The 13,331-nt window shown below is 42.7% G+C and overlaps 1 protein-coding gene across 1 annotated transcript in view; it reads left to right on the top strand.

Moving 5' to 3' along the window:
* NVL (nuclear VCP like) overlaps positions 1-13,331 on the top strand; it is a 45,151-nt gene that overhangs the window by 15,043 nt on the left and 16,777 nt on the right. Inside the window, exons 7-15 of the mRNA XM_079969210.1 lie at positions 1,063-1,174; positions 1,369-1,445; positions 2,276-2,410; positions 3,280-3,381; positions 5,269-5,386; positions 7,685-7,829; positions 8,605-8,875; positions 10,075-10,293; positions 11,906-12,010. Coding sequence (XP_079825336.1) covers positions 1,063-1,174; positions 1,369-1,445; positions 2,276-2,410; positions 3,280-3,381; positions 5,269-5,386; positions 7,685-7,829; positions 8,605-8,875; positions 10,075-10,293; positions 11,906-12,010 — 1,284 coding nt within the window. The remainder of the gene's footprint in view (positions 1-1,062; positions 1,175-1,368; positions 1,446-2,275; positions 2,411-3,279; positions 3,382-5,268; positions 5,387-7,684; positions 7,830-8,604; positions 8,876-10,074; positions 10,294-11,905; positions 12,011-13,331) is intronic.

Genomic DNA, 13,331 nt, shown 5'->3' with positions numbered 1-13,331 from the left:
TGAATTTGTTCAATCCTCTTTTGAAGCCATCTAGGTTGGTGGTGGTCGCTGCCTTCCATGGGAGCGAGCGTCACAGTTTCACCATGCACTGCATTAATAATAATAATAATAATAATAATAATAATAATAATAATAATAATTTATTATTTGTACCCCGCCCATCTGGCTGGGTCTCCCCAGCTTTTATCTCTCCTGAATTTTCCAACTTTCATTTTCCCTGGATGTCTGGGCATTTCTTGTGTTATGAGGGAGGGTGAGAAAAAATCTATCTCCTTGCACTTTCTCCATACCATGCATAATTGTATCAACTTCTATCATGTCTCCACTTACTCACCTTGTCTCTGAACTTAAAAGTCCCAAATGTAGCATCCTTTCTTCATAGGGGAGTTGCTGCATCCCTTTCATCATTTGGGTTGCCCTTTTCTGAACCTTCACCAACTCTACAATAATCTTTTGGAGGCGAGGCAGTCACAGGAACATTATGCTTAAGTAAAAGTATTATCTGCCCTCATCATGCAGTTGTGTAATGTGATTGTACGTAGGCTATTTGTGTTATGTAGCATGTGTTGTTACCAGCAATTCACAACTCTTCATATTGTGCAGCTATTGGTGCAATCCAAACCGTGTCTTAACGGAAGTAAGTCATACTGAATTCAATTGGGCTTTCTTCCCAGGGGTTAAGATTGCAGCCCATTAAATGTATGTTGATGGTACTATTAAAAACTGGGGGATTAGTCAAGCCCAAACTACTGCTTGTGTTGTTTTTTGTCCCCGTTGGGGTAACCCTAATAACTTGTGTGCAGCCATATTTTCTGCTAGAAAAGGGAAAGTCTAAATGAATACTTTACATTTTGTTAAGCTTGCAAATGATGTCATACTTAATAACTTCCGCTGGGCATTTCATTGGTATTTCCTTCTTGGGGTACATTTGGCTTACCAGTTCATTTTTCTATTGATTGAGTTTAAAGGTGTTTTTTTAAAAAAAGAATTGCTGCTTTTGGTGTGGCTTACTGGGTAAAGAATGTCAGCAGACTAAATAGAAAAATCTTATTTGTACTCTAGGATTCAAAAGACATTTCCTTTCTGGAGAAACCCAAGAGGAAGAGAAGTAAAAGGAGGAACGAATCTCAGGAAGTAGATGAAGAAATAGAATCTGCTTTGAGAAAACAGAAGAGTAAGAGACATTGCACTAGACTCAAAGAAACAAGAAAGCCACTGCTTATTCCTCTGGCTCTTTTGTAAATGTAATACCTTGTTCTGTCCAGTCTTCTCTTAATTCCGCCCCCCCCCCCTTTCCATGTAGTTTATGAGAATATCTCGCAGATTGCGTTCTCACTGCCCTAGTAATATCTCCATCTTTCCTTACAGTTAAACAGAAAGGCTTCGAGCTGAGAACTTCTTCTGTGAAGTTTGAGGATGTAGGAGGCAATGATGACACTCTGAAGGTTAGAGTTAACTAAACTCTCTGGGCAGGATTCAACTAATGAGTCCCATCAGTGGAAGCCCTGCGCAAAGACAGTGCTCTCCCTCAACCCTGCACTGGCTTTGAGTGGCTCAGGAGAAACCCAGAGGGTAGGAGGAGGGGCTGTTGTGACTGGCAAGTTGAAAAGCTTGCCATAACAGAACAGTCACCTTAGCTCAGCATTGAATTCCTCCCTCTGACTGGATAAAAGTTGTCAAGAAAATCACTTATACAGTGAAAGAGGTGAGCATCTACATAATGCTGAGGGTTGTTTCATGCAGCATTATTTAGGTGTAATTCTATTTTTAAAAGCTGTAATCCACAAATCCTGAATCAGTGCTTTGCCTCACAGTGAAAGAAATTAAAACTCTATTCTGAGCTAACCTCAGTTTAGCTGTAAAAAACTAAATTCTACAGACTTGCTTTATTGCATGATTCCGCTTTTGCTAGCAGTAGGAGAGTAAACTGAAGCACTAGCCTTAGATACCTTAGGAATGCTATGATTGCACCAGGCATTGTTCACAGACTTTCAAGCATATCTTCAGCCTTCAGGGCTTCTTAAAATGAAAGGTGCGCTCTGACCCAAGTGCTATCTCTGCACTTGTGATAAAGACATATAGTGCTGTTAATAACATTTGCAAAGATGAGATAATGCAGAATTTACTTATTTGCAGCGGTCGGAATCTATTCACTGGTTGGGTGTGATCTCATATGGTGACAGGGCAGGAGAACACAGAATTCTGGGAGGATGTGGAAACTGTTTACTGTTACAAAAAGTAAGATAGGACTATTTTTTTCCCATTTTCACTGTAGGAAGTGTGTAAGATGCTGATACATATCTGTCATCCTGAAGTATACAACTATTTAGGAGCTGTTCCACCGCGAGGATTTCTCTTGCATGGACCACCAGGGTGTGGGAAGACGTTATTAGCTCAGGCAATCGCTGGGGTGAGACTATTGGTGTATACTTTTTCTTTCTCTGCCTTCAAACCTCAGGTGTATTTGTATTTTTAATGCAGGCAGAGATGGTTTTAGGCATGTCTAATATGTTTGTTACTGCGCATGTGTACATCGCACCGAACCTGGAAGTGACCCCAAAAATCACAAAAATGTCACAAAAGGGGCAGTGGCGGAATGGGGTGCTTGCAGGTATTTTCAGTGGTGTTTCAAATATGCGCGGTTTCACTTAAACGCATGGTGCTTTGGAACATAGCCTCCACATAAATGGGAAGTTGCCTGTACACAAGTACTTCTGCTAGTTCTTGCATTCAAGATGTTACAGAATACATTGCAAAGTAATAGCTGGTGAAGCTCAAAACCTGCATTAAAAAAACAAACCTCCGTACAGCATTTCTGTAGCATCTTGAATAACAGTGCTAGTGGAAGCACTGTGAAAAGCAGTTTAAAATGTTGAAGCTGCATGGGCTTCTTCCTGCTTTGTATGTCATGGTGCCCAGTACTTTTTTGAATATAGGGGAAAGAATTTTGATACACAAGTTCTCTCTTCTCTTCCTGCAGGCCAGGCCTCCCAGGAGGTCATTGGGTTGCAATCTAGAGTCTCCTCAATTGTTGCCTTTCCTTGTCTTTTAAATGGTACTGTACAAGGGAGTAGCACACCCTGGATAACTGCAAAATCTCATGACACTGTTATCTGTTAAAGTCTTTTTGTGCATTGCCCATTGAATCAAGGTGTGATATTATTCTCCCTTCCACCATTCAGCCCTCCACGGTAGAGGCTTCTGTAAAATGCCTGAGCCTTGGTTAGTGTCTTTCCTATAATAATCTTATTTTGTGTTCATTTGTGTTTGTTTTTCTAGGAGCTTGAACTGCCAATACTCAAAGTAGCTGCTACTGAGATTGTGTCAGGAGTGTCTGGTGAATCGGAACAGAAGCTAAGGGAACTGTTTGAGCAAGCCGTGGTAAGACCAGCAGAAAAGAGTCTTAAAGTCTTTTATTAATTCACTTGACTCTGAATCATTTCTACACACAAATTTAAAAGTGGAGAAAGGTGCATCCTCATCTAACATCCTGACAGGAAGGCAAATTTCCATGTATCAGAATACTAACTGTGGGTTGGCTGTAAAATTGTCCCACTTATTTTTGTAAAAAATAATATATAGCTGAAACGTTGTTTAGTCATTTAGTCGTGTCCGATTCTTTGTGACCCCATGGACCAGAGCACGCCAGGTACTCCTGTCTTCCACTGCCTCCCGCAGTTTGGTCAAACTCATGCTGGTAGCTTCGAGAACCCTGTCCAACCATCTTGTCCTCTGTCGTCCCCTTCTCCTTGTGCCCTCCATCTTTCCCAACATCAGGGTCTTTTCCAGGGAGTCTTCTCTTCTCATGAGGTGGCCAAAGTATTGGAGCCTCAGCTTCAGGATCTGTCTTTCCAGTGAGCACTCCGGGCTGATTTCCTTCAGAATGGATAGGTTTGATCTTCTTGCAGTCCATGGGACTCTCAAGAGTCTCCTCCAGCACCATAATTCAAAAGCATCAATTCTTTGGCGATCAGCCTTCTTTATGGTCCAGCTCTCACTTCCATACATCACTACTGGGAAAACCATAGCTTTAACTGTACAGATCACTGCCTTGCCGTGGTGAAGGGGCTTGAATAACTCAGAGAAGCTATGAGCCGTGCAGGGCCACCCAAGACGGACAGGTCATAGTGGAGAGTTTTGACCAAACGTGATCCACCTGGAGGAGGAACCGACAAGCCACTCCAGTATCCCTGCCAAGAAAACTCTATGGACAAAGACAATAGGCATTTAAAAAACCTCTTTATAGCTTCTATTAAAAATCTCCACTCAATAGAATCAAAACCTTTTTCTGCATTAGAATTAAAACCCAAATATTGCCTTTGCTGCCAAGTGTAGTTTTTCTAACATTTTATGATGGTTGTCTTCCAGCTATAAATTTTGTTCAGTATGGTCTCTAAGAAACTTATTTGCTAAATAATATTGCTGCCAAAATCAAATGATCTGCATTCAGCAGGCATGTAGATCTTTATGATTCTAGTTTCTCCAGGTTCTTTTCTACTTTGAATTAGGATGTGTCTGTTTCTTTATATAATCTGTTATGCAAAAGGTTTTAGAGGAAGTTGTTTTAATGTTTGTCATATTCTAGCTCTGACAGTACAATAACTTCTTTTGAAACTATTCAGACAATACACAGTGCTTATGAGTTTGAAGGTCACTTTCTCTTTAGTTTAATGCTGGACATTTTGTATTGTCCAAACATAGTGGTGTGTTTTGGTAATTGGAAAATGATGGCTTATGAATAGACACAGAAAAGGGTGCAGTCCAAATCCATTAACTCAGTGGGGGTTTTTTTTTGGGGGGGGGGATATTGGATTTGACCAATACTGCATCTTTCATTTTTGTATTAGTGCTGCTGTTAGTCCATGCAAAAGGGGGGAAACTGTTTATTGAATGGATTTGGTAAAAATTAAAATAAGGAAGCACCTGCAATTATTAATTGTGGCTCAATGTGTTGGGGAAGCAGAAGGTGCAAGGGGACATTATTTTGATAACTCTCATTCATTCTGTCACACCCCGACTCTCTTTTCATGTGTGTATGTCCCGTTCAATTTTATTACGCTTATACCTTTGGTAGATACCCTATGCAGACCTCTTTCCAGCACAGAGCACTTGCTAATATATATCCGATTGGGTGAAAAGTTTTGTTTTAACTTTTAACAGTTGGTACCTTGCTGTTCTTTCAACAAGTATTTATTTGAAATATGCTAAGAGTTACTTAATCATTTTCTGTGTTTGTGCTGATTTCTTTTTTATCATTATTATTTCTAGGCCAATGCTCCATGCATCCTCTTCATAGATGAAATTGATGCTATCACACCCAAGAGAGAAGTTGCCTCAAAGGACATGGAGCGGAGAATTGTAGCGCAGCTTCTGACTTGCATGGATGGTCAGGGCTTTTTTATTCTAGTAAAAGTGCTCTATCAAACCTGCTTTTTAAATTGGATCTTGCTCTTTAGGTGAAATTTCACCTGCATATCATGTCAGCTGCAGATTTCCAAGTACCAAATCAGCAAATTACAGAGGGGTAATTTGTGATAATCTTTACCGAAAGCACAAAAAAGTGGGGTGTGTATCTTGTGGCACCTTAAAGACTAATTGATCTGACGTGGCAGGAGCTTTCAAGGGCCGGAACTCACTTTGCCAGATGCATTAGATACTTTCAGATGACAACCGTGTTTATACAGGCTGATGGGTCCAATGTTGAACCTCTAACCTTCCACATGTTGAAGGACTCTAAATTCAATCAGCCACAACCAGCATGATAAGACATGCTGGGAGCAACATCTGTATACCTGGTATAGATAGAAAAATGTGCCAGAAGACCACAATGTCAAGCAATGCAAAAGGCAAGAGTTGGGTGTGTCACGGTATTATGCAGAGAGCACAGATGAGTACAGAATCCAATGAATTGAATGCACAAGGTCTAGTCAGCCTGGTAATGACTTTCAAAAGAGCAACTCAGTAGGAGGTGTTACAACCAATCAGCATTTCTGAGTAAATTAACAGTATCGTTGCTATTCTGAAGGGTCATTTAGCATACACAAAAACTGGTTAAATTTGCCACAAAACTCCCTCCTTTATATTCTTCTCCCGCTCCAATTGTAACTGTGTGTCCTCTTGACAAGTGAGACCACAAAAGTGTATGCAGTAATAAGATTTGTTAATCTCTAAACTGTTGCGGGTGGCGCTGTGAGTTAAACCACAGAGCCTAGGACTTGCCGATCAGAAGGTCGGCGGTTCGAATCCCTGTGACGGGGTGAGCTCCCGTTGCTCGGTCCCTGCTCCTGCCAACCTAGCAGTTCCAAAGCATGTCAAAGTGCAAGTAGATAAATAGGTACCACTCCAGTGGGAAGGTAAATGGCGTTTCTGTGCACCGCTCTGATTCTCCAGAAGCGGCTTAGTTATGCTGGCCACATGACCCAGAAGCTCCCTTGGCCAATAAAGTGAGATGAGCGCCACAACCCCAGAGTCGGTCACGACTGGACCTAATGGTCAGGGGTCCCTTTACCTTTAAGCTGTTGCAAGACCCTTTCTGATAAGTAGGTGTTGTAACATCAATAGTGCAGAGACAATTGCTCCACCCATGTACTACAGCAAGGTATAGAAGGCAAATTAAAACACACCACAACATGTAAAGATACTATTCCCGTCAACTTGGATGTGTGACTAGCAGGTCAGCCCTTGTTAAGCTTGGTTGGGCCTTGAACTTGCCACACCAAGACACTTGAGAAAAGGGAGATGGGACCCACCCCACCCCTTTACCTCTGTTGTAAATCCAGCCCAATGCCTCCAGTACCTGTCCAAACGGTTGTGATGAATTATAGAAAGCTATAACAACCCAACAAATGCTGTTGCTACGGGAAGGGCAAAAGGCCTACTTCTTAAAGGCAACTGGGAGAGCATAAAATTCCTTCCCAGCCTTGGCAAGTGACGTTTGTCCATAGCAAGATCATGAGCAAAACTGCAACATGAGAACTGGTAGAAGGCGAGTCGGTGTAAATGCTAGTGGGACCCTAAATTTATAGCTTGGGCATGGGACAGAAGGAAGTGGCTCTCACGCCACCTTGCATTGAGGCCCTGTTCCCCAGAAGCTGACTGGTGTAGCCAGGAAGCAGGATTGAATTCTCTGTGCATCTGTGCATCTGTTGATTGGCAGGGAGTTCATTCCTGATCAGAAAGGGTTTTGCACTGAAATCCCGGCTAAAGGTCTCCCAGCCCCATTTCATTTTAATGGAAACTGCTTTCTGCTCCTGGAGCAAGGTGAGCAAGCTTGGATCTCTTGCCCATCACCTGCTTTTGGGAGATGCATGCCTTACTGCCCGCGAGGTGCTTCAAAGTGTTTGGACTTTTAAATGCCAAATCAGGTGATTGACAGGCAGGTGGCCCTGCCCCCTGTCAGTCTTGGCCTATAAGGCCAATCCTGATGGAGATCTAGCATGCTGAGTTTCCTTACCTGTTTTATGTGTTCTTCTCTCCTAGCCCAGTGTTATCACTGACAAATAGCTATAGCAGACATGCTGCACAGTCCCAGCATTCCCTGTAGCATCATCGCTAGTAAAAGTTGGTGGTACACACCTGAGTTGTGTACTGAGGGTATATAGCACAAATAATGCTTTCCTAACAGCAAAGCGTACTTTCCTTTGCCAGTTCCCTGTGAGTTTATTGTTTTTTCTTCATCTTTCAGACTTGAATAATCTGGCTACTGCTGCTCAGGTCCTAGTAATTGGGGCAACCAACAGACCAGACTCACTGGACCCAGCTCTGCGACGTGCAGGAAGATTTGATCGAGAGATTTGTTTGGGGATTCCGGGTGAAGCAGCCAGAGAGAAGTGTGTGAGCTTTGCTTTTAAAGTTGTTGTTTTTTAAAAAAAATGTTCAGTTTATGGCTTGCTAGCTCTTGAATCCAAAAGTTTCTCTTAAACTTTTAACTAAAAAAAAAGCAAATATAGCTGCTGCTGCTTCTGTTGTAGTACAGGAAAAAGTCTGTGTCAGATTTTCCCCTGTAGCATAGACGTCCCAATTCAGACATTTGGCCAATAAAGCAATAATACGGAAAGAGTAGCATGGCTTGTTTAGGATTTTTTGAGGAGTCGATGCCTTCATGCTATGTTTTCTCATAGATTTATTTATTTTCTATTCAGATGCTTTGGTTTTGGTTCATCTATTACAGGAGTGAGCAGATTAAGGGCTTGTGGGATCTACTTCGCTTTTTACTAGGACCTCGAGACTCACCCTGGTGCAAAAGACAATAGAATTAAAGAACTCTGAGCCCAGGAAACTTGCTTTGAGTAACAGACTAAAAATCTATTCAGCAATCTAATTTGGGACACTGGAGCGGGAGGGAGAACATTAATTTTGTTACTGGTATTGTTTAAAGTTTAAGCAATGAAAAAATGGATCATTCCTGTGGATCTTCTGCAAATCATGCAGAAATCCACCAAAGTTTAATAAATTATAAATATCTCTGCCCCTTTCATAAGCTCTGGGACAAATAATTCAGTAACTTATGATTTTCTTTCTTTCTTTCTTTCTTTCTTTCTTTCTTTCTTTCTTTCGTAAAGACTAAAACTGTAGTAACTTCTTCCTTTTTCTTCCCTTTGCCAGAATTCTGAAGACATTGTGTCGAAAACTTAGATTGCAGGAATCTTTTGACTTTGGTCATTTGGCTCATTTGACCCCAGGCTACGTCGGTGCTGATCTCATGGCACTGTGCCGTGAAGCTGCAATGTGCACTGTGAATAGAGTTCTCATTAAGCTGGAGATGGAGCAGCACAAAGTCCTGAGAAGTAACGAAAGGTCATCTGGACAAGACATGGAAAAGGATACTGAAGAGCTTGTAAGACAGGTTATCAAAGAGCCAGATCTTCCCACTATGGTATGTATTTTCTTTGTATCCTTTCCCTGTATCCTACTATAACTCTTCCTTAACTTTTAATATTTCCCACTTGGTATATGCATTAGTATTTCCTTCATTGGGGCAAACTTTGCAAAAGCCTGACAATGGTCTCTTAGGAGATGCATGTGGTCCTCCATATGTTGCTGAACTACAATTCCCATCAGCCCTAGCCAGCATGGCCAAAGGTTAAGGTTGCTGGGAGTTGTAGTCCAACAATGTTTGGTGGGCCAAAGGTTTCGCAGCCCTGAACTATAACATCACAAAGTAGCAAGCAAACTTTTGAGTTCTCCAGAACTCATTTTTGGACTGGATGTTCAGTAAAATGATGAGGGAGAACCAGATATACTTCCCTGAGTTCGTTGGAACAAGCATGGGATTAAAATGTAGTAATTATAATAGTTATATTATATTTACTTATTTACTTCTTTTATTTACTTATGTAGGAAGAATTTATGAACCACTTGATTCTTAAAAAAACCTAAGCAGTAATAGTAGTCAGTAATATAAAAATAAAATTATGTACATTTATTTTTAGAAGAATAAAGACGTGTTAAATTGAAGGGCAAGAATTAATAAATGGCAAAACCTAAAAGTACAAAGAGCAGTGCAAATATGTTCAATTAAAGAGATTTTTTTCCTTTTTTAGAAAAGAGCCTTGGCTTCTAAAGGTCATGCATAAGCAAAAAAACAAAAACAGAACCATAAACTTTTATTGCGCTGCCCAAAGGCCATGACATCTTCCAACGAAGGGGAAAAAAACACCAGTAGCTACGCATGCAGTAAAACCATGATCAAATCCACCAGAATTCCTTATTACGCAGAATAAAAAAGTAATTCTCAAAGAAATGTGCAGATTAGAGCTTGGAGTCTCCTTCATAAGCCAATAAGACATGAATCTCTGGCATTCTCTTGGAATACATAAACACATTAATGGAATGCAAGACAGTGAATTGCCTACTAAAGTTAATTAGTTTGTGCTTGTCTTGAACTCAATTGTTCCTGCAATATTTCACCACAAAAGGATGCTGTTAAGTAACAGTAGTCTTTGGCCAGTTTCAAGTATGTTGTAATCAAACTCCTGCCTTCATTGTTATTTATCCATACATGATTAAACTTTAGGGGATTCTCCCTCTAACCTGTTCTTGTATTTCCTGCTACTCCTGATCTTTCTTCTCTAGGATGAATTGCAGAGGCTACTCCAGTTGCTAAAGGAACCAGACCCCCTTGGGGAAGATCAGCTGCAAAAGCTATGCATTGAGTTGAATGATTTCATTGTTGCGCTCTCTTCGGTGCAACCCTCTGCCAAGAGAGAAGGCTTTGTTACAGTCCCCGATGTGACGTGGGCGGATGTGGGCGCCCTGGAGGATATTCGGGAGGAGCTCACCATGGCAATACTGGTAGGGGCTGGACGCTGCTACAAAGTCCTGTTAATGCACACAAGGCTGAAATAGCTTCTGGAGGTTAAGCTGTGCGATTCTGCCAGGGCATTTTTGTGGGTTTTTTGCTTGAAAGAATATGAGAGGAAATGAGCTGCATTCTTGGCCTATCGAGTTTGCAGGAAGCAAGAAATGGTGTAGTGGTTTCACTTGGAAATGGAGGCTTATTGACTGAAGTGCGACATTATAATTAGTCGGCAGCTTCCTTTTCCAGTCAAGTCAGAATGTAGTTTGAGGAAACAGTAAGAGGAAGCAGTACATAGAAAGGAGACATTGCAGTTCCAAGTAATTCTTTCTGTCGGACTCCAGCACCAATGAGTCTTGGCCAGGCCTAGCTAATGGTCAGAGAGATAGGAGCCATAGTCCTGCAGAAGTTGGAAGGCCACAGGTTCCCCCAGCACTTGTCTGTAGTATAGTTCTCTTGAGGACTGAACTGTTTCTTTTTTAAAAGGAGAAACAAGTGCTATAAAGAATAACTGCAGTGTGCAGACAGCTGTTACCAGAGATTTGGATGGAGGGAAATACAGACACACTCTGAGTTGGTAATCCTCTACCCCGAGCCGTGTAAATGAGGATACCAGAGTTTACGCTGTTGTTTGGGTTGAGTGCAAGGAGTCAACAACAGAGGGCTTGAACCCGGGCTTCCTTGCTGCTCGGCATTCCACCATGCCATCTCTGGAGCAGCCGCAAGTTTGTGGCCTGGTAGTTGGCTGCTTGTATGTGCAGGAGTAGTTATGCATGCTGTGTTGACTTACGCTGGTTTGATGGGGCTGGGGCCCAGCAGCAAAAGTGTGGGAGGTTGACTTTTCAAAGACTTCCTTCCAAGCAATATTCCTTTCCTTTGAAGACACAGCACGATCATTTGCAGGCCTCGGTCGATACTTCTTCTTATCAGTTGTCACTATGCTTGAGAAGACAGCAAGTGCTGTGAACACAAGTTATCTTTAAGCTCTTTTGGACAACTTTAGCAGGTCGTTTCTTTTTTCATGTAGGGCAGGAGTGGAGAATCTTTTTGGCCCAGCAGGCCAGATCTTTCTCTCCCACACCCATGGGCAAGCTTTGACAGCTGGGCAGAACCATCTACCTGCCAATCATCTGAGGTCATAATGTGGGGGGAAATAGTGACCAAGCAGGATAGAACCCCTGGACAATCAGCTAATGAGCTGCGGGGGGATCGGGTCAATCATACTTTCTGCCATATTGAACCTGCCCATCAGCTGACATCACCTGCCCATTGAGGTGATATCACCTTATTGTCAGGTGGGCGTGGCTTCAGAAAATTGGAACTCTGATGGACTAGGATTGGTCCGAGGTTCCCCAGCCCTGATGTCCTGTTGAGACTTTTCAGAATCTTTCATCTGTACCAAAGGTGTGTCTCCCTCGGGAGGTTGTGGACTCTTCTTCCTTGGAGGTTTTTAAGCAGAGGTTGGATGGCCATCTGTCATGGTTGCTTCAGCTGAGATTCACGCATTGCAGGGGGTTGGACTAGATGACCCCCGCAGTCCCTTCCAATTCTATGATTCTATAAATAGCTGGCACTTCCATTTTCACCTACCAACAACTCTTGTTACAGGCACCCGTGCGGAATCCTGAGCAATTCAGAGCCCTTGGCCTCTCGGCTCCAGCTGGTGTGCTGCTTGCTGGCCCTCCTGGTTGCGGCAAAACGCTACTTGCTAAGGTAACGTTGATATAATCATAGTAACAGCTTGTACTAAGGGATATGGAATCACACTAAATGGGTGTCTCACATCTGGAGCTCCACTGTGTGTCTTGCGTCCGAACCAGCTTGGGCCTCTTGAGTATGCTTTGGACTTGTGAGTCTCTCCTGAAGATCATTTTGCACTTGTTTCTGTGCTGCAGGTGTAAAGCAACCAGGCATTGCTACGAAGTAGTTGTGTGAAGTACTCCTACAAGATGCACCGGTGGCCACTAATTTATGTGACTTGGAAAGGGTATTGCCAGGCTTCAGGGACTTGGCATCCTCCTACCCTTTGGCAGTAGATAAGCAGAACAAAGCGAGAGGAGTGTCTTACCAGTTAGACATTTTAATGATCATAGCGAGAGAACAAAGAATCCATCTTTAGGAATGAAGGTGTTCACCCAATTAAGGATTCCACCCACTTCCCCCCTTGTCACTTCTGTGTCTTGCAACCTGATCTCGCAGCCACTGTGCTGCCGCCTTATCTGCTCTCCTTGATCTTGGACTGAGCAGATGGATGCTTTCCAGCAAAAGGGAGTCTGTTAACTCTCTCTCTCCCAGTTCTTCTTCTCCTAGCTGTTCACCACCCAGTTCTTCCCAACTTCGGTCTTCTGAACTATGTCCCTCTGCAAGCCACTATTCCAAATCTATACTGTCCTCCTCCTGGGAAGATTCAGGATCCTGAGCAGGGGGAGGCTCCCTCCATTCCTCCTCAGTACAGCCCTCCTCAGCACGATCCCTGACATGTATTGAGTAAATTCATGGAGGATAGGGGTCTCAGAGGATATTGGTCCTGATGGTTAGAAGGGAAACCCCCATTCTTCCCATTTCCCCCTCATTCGCATACAGTGATGTGACCTAGTTTTCCCTAACCTGGTGTCCTCTAGATGTTTTGGACTGCAGCATAGCCAAGTAGCCAGGGATGGCACTTGGTTGTACGAGGTCACACCATTTTTAACCAGCTCGGTCTGCAGAGCTTTCGGTCATGTAAGCGGTTTGCTGCGCCTCTTTCTGAATTGTGTTACTCATTTTCTTTGTAGGGAGATGATAGTTCAGGGAAAGGACTCTGGCTCCATGACAAGAGTACATGCTTGTATGGAGAAGATCCCAGGTTCAGCCCCTTACATTCCCCTCCTATAGGGCTGGGGTAGATTCCTGGAAGCCACTGCCATCATTGTTAATAACACTGAGCTAGATGGACAAATGTTCTGATTCTGTATAAGGGAGCACCCTGTATTCCTGGGTTATATTTTTGTGTGTTTTTAATGTTTGGTGTATTGTTAGATGCCTGAAGGGTCTT

This window comes from Podarcis cretensis (genome assembly GCF_951804945.1).
Source record: "Podarcis cretensis genome assembly, chromosome: 3".
NCBI classification, from domain to species: domain Eukaryota; kingdom Metazoa; phylum Chordata; class Lepidosauria; order Squamata; family Lacertidae; genus Podarcis; species Podarcis cretensis.
The sequence above is the reverse complement of the archived record's forward strand: the minus strand, read 5'-3'. Positions and strand labels throughout refer to the sequence as shown.